Raw genomic sequence first — 10,978 nt, 5'->3', positions numbered from 1 at the left:
CCATAGGTGGCTATAGGTGGCTTTTTAATGGCTATTCCATTTTTACAGGAATAAAAGGAGATGAGGTCACATATTTTATAATGGGTCTCCCAACCCAACACATCTGTTTATGAACAAAAACCACTCAATTAACCCATGTGTCTGAGGTAGCTTCAGATGACAGGTAATGTTTTGAAGCACGCTAAGCATCTAGTGGTGTTTTGCTTCTGTTTAGCCATTATTCAACACAGATGTACATAAAAGCATCTCATGCAACAGGCAGTGCAGCTGGTGCTGCACTGCATTTGGCATTTGCAATTCAGAAAACACGCACATGACCCAGGACCAGTAACCGATTAAGTCACATCACAGAAAAAGTACTCGGTGTCTGTTTATTAGAGGAAAGAGAGGTAAATCTGAGAAAAAGCAAGAAAACAAATAAATAGAATTGCAGCCATCCTTTACAGCTACTGGTGCACTGTATTAAAGTGACACTCACCATGCAAAGAAATGTGTTTGGTACAGTCCAGTGGGTTGCACATGAATTGCATAACCTTGAAAATCATTGCACAAAGCATCGCAGCAGGAACACAGTTCAGAGCTTTTATGTGGGAGACACTTCAAATCCGACCGCTTTTGTAATGTGGGAGGTCAAAGCACCTGGCACAAAGTAAGCAAAAAGGGCTGCAAAAGGGATGCTGCATCAGCACCAAGCCACGTTTGAGCCTTGACATCAGCTCTCGCAGCAGCTGAGACCTGGAGAAGCAATGCCCCACCGGAAAACCTCTGTGCCCATCAAAGCCTTGAAATGAATGCTCTGATCAATGCCTGGGCACCTGTTGGCAGGGCTGGAGGGAGCCTGTTTCTTACAGCCTAGACTGGAGACACCAGATCAGCTGGCCAACAAGCACTCCTGGCTGTTGAGGTGCTCTGTCTAAATCCGTAGAAGTGGAAAGTGAGATGCCTCTCAGCCGGCAAGGCATGCACAGCAGCCTTGGTGGGACCTGGTCACTGACACTGGTGATTCCCAGCCATCACCCTCCCACAGCTCACTCCCTCCCACAGTATGTGCAGCAGGGGTTTTGACACAAGTCTCTGCACGGTTCAGTTGGAGAGGTCTAACTGCAGCAGCATGTCTCCCCCAGTTTGTGTGTGTGCACTCCTGGCTCTGCTTTTATTCCTGCAGAGGCCAGGGGTCTGTGTATGTATTTCTAATAGACTGCTCAACATCAAGCACATGAAATACAGGCTTTCACCACACGGGGAACAAACCACAGCTAAGATGACCAGGAAACATTCATCATTTTTAATTCACACCAGTAATAAAATTGCATTACATTTTTCATAAAATAAATGTTCCAGTTTATATACAGAAAACAGACTGTACAGAGCCCTCCCCCAGACCCCGGAAACTCACAAACATACAGGCAATGCAGTGCTCAGCTAAGCAGGCACAACTGTACATCTAAAATTGTAACTGCTTTGTGTTGGGGGCAAGTACTACAATTATATAGTCCTCTCTGGACCGAGAATTAAAAAAATATTGCAGGCAAGCTGACAGGCGGCTGAGCGCCCATCCCACAGTGCTTCCGCCAAGCAGGGCTTGTTATTGAACCTGGGACTCGAAGCTCCCATTCAGCTGCCCTTCCTCATAGTCCATCTGACACAAGATCATGTTGTTCTTCAGGAAGAATTTGTCTCCCACACAGAATCTGGAAGAGAAAAAGAGTTAAGGGGTGTAAGTGTGAACAGAGCTTAGAACAGGGGACTTTGAGGCCATTTGGGTCTGAAGGTGACTCTGGGGACTGGTGTTTGATTTCCAGCTCCGCCAGTGGTGCGAACCCCGGGAAAGCCATCATGTTTCGCCTCCTTCTCTCCTCTACACATGCTATGGGGTTTTGCTGTCACTTTTCCTGGCACTGTGGTGCTTGGCTCCCAGGCCGTGGTTGTACAAAGCAGCTCGGGGAGCAGGTCACTGCCAGGTCCTGTGCCAACAGCGGGAGGAGACCAGGAACAGTTAAGGGATTTATCCCTGCAGAAGAGAGGTCCCTGCCTTACAACCAGGAAATCAAACGGGCAATATTACACAGAGACTGTTTGAAGTTTTTTGCTGGCATCCACATTTCCATGGCTCCCTCAGGTGAGGCAGTATTTACACTAATTTTCAGGCAAGGACTGGCTATTAAGTCCTTCCTCACCCCCTTGTGTACAGTGCTGAACAATAAATAGAAATTTCCTGGTGGCTGGACTCCTAACCTTTATCTTCATTGAGCGAAGGGCACTGCTCTCTATATACCATGTAAATTGTTCTGTTTGTCTTGAAGTTGACAGAGAAGCTTGTGATATTTAACAATTTTATTTGACCATTAAGGTCAAAAAAGTTCCAGATATAAGATCTGAGAGGTGTGAATTGACAGCCAATAGCTTTTTTCTGCCCTTCCTGCTTGCTCAAGAATCAGAAGCTAATCTTTATTTCTTAAGAGAACAAATAATGCTCTTTGCACCCAATTCAAGGTCTTTTTTCTATCCATCTCACTATTGGGGCAATGACAAACCAGAGCACAAGGCTGTGTCTCCCTGCTCCAAGCACTGAATCTTAACTCAGGCCAGGTCCCTAAAGCAGAGAGGCACACCACCCACCACACCAAAAGGCAGCTCTGAATAGAGGGGAACAAGTAGGTACCAGCCTCTGGTAAGGACGAATATTTACTGGGCTTTGAAGAAAGATCAGCGGAGATGACCCCATCCTCAGGAGACTTAGCAGACCTTAGCAGGTCTCTGCTCCCTGGCAGAGGTTTGGCAGGGACATTGCCTACTTCTTGTCTAAAATGCTTTCTAGATATGTAACTCAGGCAGCTTTAGGGAGAGCATCTCCATAAAACTGAGTATTTTCTGCTACAACAACAGGACTGATCATTTTAGAGCTTTATAGGTCCAACATGGCCACAAATTTTCTCCAGCCAGACATCTTCAAATACGCTGATTAATTTGCCGTGTCGGTACAGAGAGAACTGGGCATTGGTTCTCACTTTCTGTGATTTCACTGGAGACTGTCCATCATCTTCCCTCTGCGGCACATGCTGCAGTAGTTCTGAAACGCAACCTTTTTTGTACATTCAAAATCTAAAAATTCATCTCAATTTAAATTAAGAGCTTTTATGCTAAAACTGTACTGCACACTCTCCTTAACACCACCTTCCCCACCAGCAGGTTTATTCACTATAAATATATAAACACAGATGCTTGCTTTTTGCTACTTATATCTACTTTAAGTACAATACAAATCTCTAGGAAGAGAAATGCAAATGTTACTCTTGCCACCAGCACCATCGGCAGCTCTCTCTTGCCAAACCTGGCTTGAGTCTAAAGGAGCCCAAGGAAGAGCTGGAGAGCTAGGGAGTTAGGGGGGTGTCTGTGTGTATATGAGCACATGGGAACTAAAATACACCCTGCCATTTCTACAGGGTGAATTTTCTTCTGAGCTAAACTACATTTTAGATAATGGCAACACAAACAGCTGAATTTCCTGCAACCCTTGTAATACTACCCTATTAGCCAGTTACAGCAGTGACAAAACTTTATTCAGTATTGCGATAAGCAACATTGACTTCATAACAGTTTAAAACATGGCAGGCTGAATAACGTCGTAGGACTTACTGCAAACCTGATGTTTCAGAGAATGAAGCTAATGAAAACACCGCACATGTGGTAAAAATATTAAGAGATTTTGCTCTGATATTTAACCCTCTACACAGAGTCTAGCTATGGAAGGACAAATAAGCTGGAAGAGAACTATAGAAAGGTTTTCATAATCAAATATTTTCATGGCTGAAGAACAAGGTAGTGGTTCAAGTGGTGTTTCTAATCAGAACTAGGTCTAGGCATCTACCTCTGCAATTTTTATGATAGGGTTACTTAAACTCACTGTTCTCAGTTCAGCTTCCGATACTGTCTGTAACAGGAGAACTTACATTCTGCCCTTTTCATTCAAGGATAAGAGGGTACATTCTAATCTCATGCCGAAATAACAATGCCCACATAGCTCCATGCTGTCTGCTCGGTCCATCTTTCAGAAAAATTCAGCTGCTCCCAAACTGGGCAAATCCCTTGTGCACCAAAGTGCACCTCTGCCAGAACAGAGATTACCTGTGCTTTCCAGACAGGCAGCAACAGTGCCTGGAGATCATTTTAAAGGAAGAGTAGAATGGCCCTTTGCACTGAGCACAGCAATGGTGTTAGCAATTATAGAGGGAAGAGAGGAAAAGAGGTTCTTTGGAACCTTTGTAATAAAGAGTGACATTTAAAAGAAATTCCTGAAAACGAAAACTAGGCGGAACTAGGCTTTCCCATGAGAGAAGCTAGCACCAATAGCTACGCTGTTGATGACCAGTACTAATCCTACAGACTCCAGGGCCAACCCAGCGCTCCTGCCTGTGCAGCCCAGAGCCGTGACTTGCACCTGCAAAGGACACTTGGGTTGCTCTAGCTCTGGTATCAACGTGGAGTTTGGGAGCGTCCCTCTCCTGCCCGGCCTTCATGGGCAGGCTGAAGCGAGCTGTGGCAAAGGGCTGATCCTGGCAGCATCCAGGTGTGCTTCCGAGCCTGGAGACAAACGCCACAAAGCACTAGCAATTCCAGGGTTGTGGAGAAAGACCATCCCGCGGAGGGAAGGTTTCAGCTCTGCAGACAGTCACACGCTGCTGCAGATCGGGAGCTACGGCTGTTGCAGGAGCGTGTTTAAGAGCGGCAAAACAGAAGTGGGCAGCCGCCAGCCCGACCAGGACTGCGGGAAGGAGACCAAGGCCCGGAGCCACTAGATGTCACTGCTGGGCCGGCGCTACCGCCGGCGCCAACCGCAGCTTCCCACCGCCAGCGAACACCTCCAAGGCCCTCCGCAACGGGACTGAGTAAAGCCGCCACCGCTACTAACGGCTCGCCTGGCTCTCCTCCTCCATGCCGGGGCACCAACCCGCCCCAGCCCCATTCATCCCCGTGAACCAAGCCACGGTCAGAGAGCATGGGAGCAGAATTAAGACTCCCGTTTGCACAGTCTCTTAAGTTTAGTGGGAGACGGGGCACAAGTTTGCATTCACACAAACACACACTGTGCATAGCTGCTTCATTATAGATTCCACTGTGTCTTTTGGTCTAGGGTGGGCAATGAGTTTTTAAGTCATAGAATCATAGAATCACAGAATAGTCAGGGTTGGAAAGGACCTTAAGATCATCAAGTTCCAATCCCCCTGCCATGGGCAGGGACACCTCACACTAAACCATATCACCCAAGGCTTCGTCCAACCTGGCCTTGAACACTGCCAGGGATGGAGCGTTCACAACCTCCCTGGGCAACCCATTCCAGTGCCTCACCACCCTAACAGGAAAGAATTTCTTCCTTATATCCAATCTAAACTTCCCCTGTTTAAGTTTTAACCTGTTACCCCTTGTCCTGTCACTACAGTCCCTAATGAAAAGTCCCTCTCCAGCATCCCTATAGCTCCCCTTCAGATACTGGAAGGCTGCTATGAGGTCTCCACGCAGCCTTCTCTTCTCCAGGCTGAACAGCCCCAACTTTCTCAGCCTGTCTTCATATGGGAGGTGCTCCAGTCCCCTGATCATCCTCGTGGCCCTTCTCTGGACTTGTTCCAACAGTTCCATGTCCTTTTTATGTTGAGGACACCAGAACTGCACACAATACTCCAAGTGAGGTCTCACAAGAGCAGAGTAGAGAGGCAGGATCACCTCCTTCGACCTGCTGGTCACGCTCCTTTTGATGCAGCCCAGGATACGGTTGGCTTTCTGGGCTGCGAGCGCACACTGCAGCCGACTAATGTTCAGTTTCTCATCAACCAACACCCCGAAGTCCTTCTCTGCAGGGCTGCTCTGAATCTCTTCTCTGCCCAACCTGTAGCTGTGCCTGGGATTGCTCCAACCCAGGTGTAGGACCTTGCACTTGTCATGGTTAAACTTCATAAGGTTGGCATCAGCCCACCTCACAAGCGTGTTGAGGTCCCTCTGGATGGCATTCCTTCCCTCCAGCGTCTCAACCACTTTTAGCTTGGTATTTACAGGGTTCTCCATTACTGGGTTCTCCATTTTCCCACAAGTTTTGTCATCTCTCTCACTCCTTCACACGGGAAGAAGTTCTTCCCTGTGAGGGTGGTGAAGCACTGGCACAGGGTGCTCAGAGAAGCTGCAACTGCCCCATCCTTGGCAGTGTTCAGGGCTAGGTTGGATGGGGCTTTGAGCAACCTGTTCCAGTGGAAGGTATTCCTGCCCGTGGCAGGGGGGTTGGAACTGGGTGGTCTTTAACGGCCCTTCCAATCTAAAGAATTCTGTGATTCTGCAATGAAGCATTGCCTCCTAGTTTCATATTTGGGAAACACAACCACAAGTCAAGAACTCGAATACCCCAGCACAGCCCTTGGGCCCTGGGCAGTCACTGCCTGACTAAACAAGCAGTAAGAACAACAAGCACCTTCAGACCTGTCTTGGACATGAATAGATGCATCAGAAGTGACTGCAATTGTGTCATGTCTGGTTCTGGGGGCTGGGAAGATTTTTCACAGCCTTCCCAAATTCAGCTGGCTACAGATAGCCCGAGTGAAACTTTGCGAATGACTCTTTATTATATCCCTTGATGTGCATTTTCCACTGGGTAAAACCCAGAAGAAATACACAAGCCCCATTAAATATTAAGCCATTGAGATCCCGTATTAATTATGAACATTTGTTCTTAGTGCTGAAAACGGTTTATCTAGAGTATTTTTCTCCTTCCTGTCCCTTCTTTTTCTCCTTCTTTGCCATCCCCAGTTTTGAGCCTCTGAAAAACCTAATTTAAGCAAAATAACATCAGTTTGCCAGAGGAAGTCCATTCTCCATAGTCTGTTTTTCAAGGAGAGTATTTCCTGAAAGGACACTGAAGCAGTTTCTTTTATTCATCAGCAGCTGTGCTGTGTACAACTGTGGCCCGATCTGCAGTCTGTGTGCTACCCCTCACCCTTCCAACTCCCACCAGCTCCAAGGGGATTTGCAGTAGAGGAGCTACAGGTACTTACATACATCACCCAGGTCAGTCTAATAAACCATCCTGAGCCACACCAGCAGGCTGTGAGCCCCAGACAGGTAGCATGAATCAAACATTTTCCCTGTTTTGCAGGCAAAGGTATAAATTAGTTTGTGTTTGTGTGTATAATAACTGTGTCCTTACCGCTGGTTGCAGAGCTGACAGGCAAAGCAGTCCAAATGGTAAACATTATCTCTGGCCCTCATCACCATCTCAAAGGCAGGGATCAGTTTACTGCAGGCAGCACAATTCCCGGTGGTACCAAAGAGCCTGCCAAAGAAGCACAATCATTAGAAGCCATTTTAATTAAATGGTGGAAGGACTAATTAAGTGTAATTAGCAGTATCAAATACTGTATTGCACCAATAAATAGAAGTTGCAGTCTCCATTTCGCTGACCAACCAGTGTGCAGGAACTTGGGATAAAACTGCCTGGTGAGCAGGCTCTGATTGTTGAGATGAAACTTCATGTGGTTTGCGAGCCTAAGGCTAATTTGCTGTCTAATGGAGAAAAGCATTAAACACTTATAGCACTATTCTGGGGCTCACAAAATTTCAGTCAAGACCTATCTGCCCCTCTGCAGCAGTGGGGTAGGCGCTCGGAGCCACCCATCCTCCTCCATGGGTGCTTGCGCCATCTGAGCTCAGCTGAAACCTAACAGGTATAGTCTGGCAGCCTCTTACAGCAAGACACAAGACCTGCAAACTTTGCCAACCCTGGCAGGCAATGCAATCATACAGCTCAGGAAGAGCCTCACTTACCTGCTGTTTACAATGAAAAAACACTTTCTCTTGCAATGAGTACACAACCATTTTGCAAGGCACCTCAGAGAGCAAGCCCTCCTCCATGGCTGCATCCCCCTCCTCCCACTTCCATGTCCCTCCTGGGAGCCATCTAAGCCCTTCCACTGAGGCCTGAACGGCATGCTCAGCCGTTCCACCTCAGCTCCCCGGTCCTTGAGGACAGCCCTTCAGCACTGGAAGCTTTGCCATTTTCATCTTGGCTTTCACTATCTGTCTCCCCAGATGTCTGCTGCTGTTACAGCTCTCGCCAGGGGACTCAACCAAGACTGCAGCATCCTTCCCCCAGGCACCTTACCCGAGATGTCTCTGCAGACCCCTGTGCACGCCAGGGGCAGCACACCACTGCAATGTTAAAGCCACACGAATCAGCTGGGGCATGGATCAACAGGCCGACAAAGCCAAGTTTCACCAAAGGCTGTGGTCAGTACACATGTGGTTAGTTACTCTGCTTAGGAGACGATAAAAATTGTATTCGTGCGGGGATGAGCCTCAAGACATACAATTCCTGCTGACCATTAGCTCTGTGCATGCAACGCGTCGCTGCCTGCAGACAGATTTGGGCTCGTGGTTTGTTTCAAGCCATTGGGTCTGGCTGATTCCACAACACAGATGAGAAGCATCAGGAAAATCTATAACCAATTTCTAAACCTGCAATTTGCCAAGCTAATCAATACTAATTATTACTGGCCAGTAATTGTGAATTAAACCACCCAGCAATGTTATAGAAACCTCCACACAATTCTCCCACCCTCCCACAGCGCAGTGCTCCTGAAGTCAGCTTGCTCTTCAGCTAGAAAAAAGGCTACCATCCTTTTTTCATTAGAAGTGGTATCAGTGGTCTTTCATTAGGCCTGGCTGGAAAAGCCCAAGACTTCCTATGGAGAAACAGCACTACGCTTGTCCTGAAAGCCAAACAATGCAAACCAAATAGGAAATGCTTCTGGAGGAGTGAAAAATTGCAAAGGGACTACCAGAATTTCTTCCCCCACGACTCCATCATACGAGGGCTGAAAGGCAGAGGAAAATCCCAGCTATATAGTTTGCTATACAGCAAACTCAGACCATGTAAGAGGCTGCCCCACTACCAATTTCTCCCTGCAAGCTGATTTGGGCTTGCTCCTGCTCCCACAGGCAGGCAGGGGAGGCAGCTGAGCAGGGCACCTGGCTGTCTAACATCAACAGACTGGACTGCAAAAATGCAGCAGTGAAAAGCATACAGGTCTCCACCCCAAAATGCCCTGGCTCTCATTCAGCACCCGCTTACAAATCAAGTCATTAATACAGACATCCCTCCTTTCCTTCCCCAGCACAGCTCCTCGCTCCTACAGTACCTCACTTGGGCATGGCAAAACCTGACAACTTTTGCCAGGGTTTTGCCATTTTCCATAAAATCAGGCATCTGCTTTTAGAGTTCCCAAGTCACAGTAAACTAAAAAAAAATGAGTCCGATACGTTAGGCAGGGAAACTGGGAGGTTAATCCTAGATTTGCTCTGTGCCCAGCACTGCTACATGCACAAGTATAAAATATCCATTATTCATTAGCATCACAGTAGTGTGGAGCTCAATCTAGATTAAACAAAATAAAGGGGCCCCAGACAGCACCATTTGCATTGTTAAGCAGGCGCTTTTCTTCAGCCTTCAAATAGGAGACTTTTCTAAATGGAAATGATGGGGAAATTTGGACAGATGTTCACTTAACTATTTAAACAGTTAGCTTAAGAAACATGAAAAATGTATTTGGTACCATATTCACCTGTCTCCTTTCAGGGGTTTTGGGGGTAAACCAATTGTTAAACAGCTTTGGCTGTTTGCATAAGATCTGAAGCTTATGTTCTGTCCACATGAAATCATGTTGCCTTCTAATGTCTACATAAATGTATCTTCCAGCTAGTCAGCGTGCTAATCTTTTTCTGTTCTATCAAGTTTTGCAGTCCTCCATACCATCCTTCTTCCAACAGATGAACATTTCACACTTGCTCTAGCACTGCCTAATTTTAATCTGCTTTTCAGGGAGTGATTTAGAGCCTTGTATATTCACTCTGCTTCTAAAACTATGCTGTAACTTGTAGCTCACTGAACATGATTTTATTTTCTTTTTTAGTCTACTGAAGAAACAGCAAAATGAATACAGACTTTTACCTTTTCTTGTTTGCTTGTAAAAAAACCTGCCTCCTCTGATACCTACTTACCCAGAAGTTACTTGAGCTGAAACTTTCTTTGGTGGGGAGCTTAACATTGTTGGAGGAGGGAGAGAAAACAAGAAGCAGGAGGAAAATATTCCACCCCAAGCCCCATCTGTGGTTAAATTTAAAATAACCCCACAAGAACAAACTGATCTGCATTCTGTCCCCCAGACACCTTCATAACAGATGCAATACTCTCTTGCACATTCACGCACACAAAGTTGAAGCACATTACAAAAAATCTATCAGCATCTACTTACCAGCTTGAAGCCATTGGCATAAAAGAAGCTGGAAATACAGAAAGGTTTCAGTTTAGAGTTGTTTTGCTGCTTCTTAAAAACCCTTTTTTTTCATCTCCCTTTGAAGTTAAAAGGCAACAATTTTTAAGCACAGATTTATTTCCCCTTATGTAACAGGAAGACCTAGTCAGCTTGCAAATAGGCATAGACTATGCAGATTTAAAATTCAGCACAATTAAACTTTTACCCTGTGGTAGTAATTATGTTTAATGGCTCTTAGCCTGAACTTAACCATGCCTATTGTTGTCAGCCAGTCTAAAAGCAGGAGTTTGTCCAAGGACAATTTTCTGTAGTTTATAGGCACACTAAAAACCCTGCTATGCACTGTTCTCATTGGCCATTGATGTCAATGTGTATAGTAAAAATTAAAGCTAATTGGCATACAGGAGCAGCAGTGAATGCAAATGAATTAATGGGAAAAGAAAGAAGCGCTCCTGGAAGCAGGAGGAAACTGTTGAAGGATGCTTTTTCTGTACTCTTGTCTGGGCTAAGGGGTAGTCTTCTGCACGATGGCCCAGACCTCACCAGCTCTGTGAATACACCTGAAGTTAATTCAAACAATAGCAAAATCACAGCACCCTGCAGACGTTTTTTGGAAAAAGGAATTGTTAAGGGTCCTTACTGTAGGGAAGACAGTAAGAAACTTCTCA

General features: G+C 46.2%; 1 protein-coding gene across 5 annotated transcripts in view; it reads right to left on the bottom strand.

Annotated features, from left to right (window-relative positions):
* Positions 1–1,271: 1,271 nt before the first annotated feature.
* Positions 1,272–10,978, bottom strand: part of LMO1 (LIM domain only 1) — a 63,891-nt gene continuing 54,184 nt past the window's right edge. For all 5 annotated transcript variants that reach the window (XM_061462979.1, XM_061462975.1, XM_061462978.1 and 2 more), the window contains 2 exons: positions 7,187–7,312; positions 1,272–1,691 (listed from right to left, as the gene is read on the bottom strand). In XM_061462979.1, the coding sequence (XP_061318963.1) occupies positions 1,586–1,691; positions 7,187–7,312 (232 nt within the window). In that variant the 3' untranslated portion in view covers positions 1,272–1,585. The remainder of the gene's footprint in view (positions 1,692–7,186; positions 7,313–10,978) is intronic.

Source organism: Pezoporus flaviventris, unplaced genomic scaffold (genome assembly GCF_033815535.1).
Source record: "Pezoporus flaviventris isolate CSIRO_AGI_PZ_B2104156 unplaced genomic scaffold, CSIRO_AGI_Pfla_v1 ptg000036l, whole genome shotgun sequence".
NCBI classification, from domain to species: domain Eukaryota; kingdom Metazoa; phylum Chordata; class Aves; order Psittaciformes; family Psittacidae; genus Pezoporus; species Pezoporus flaviventris.
This window is presented reverse-complemented; position numbering and strand designations above follow the sequence as displayed.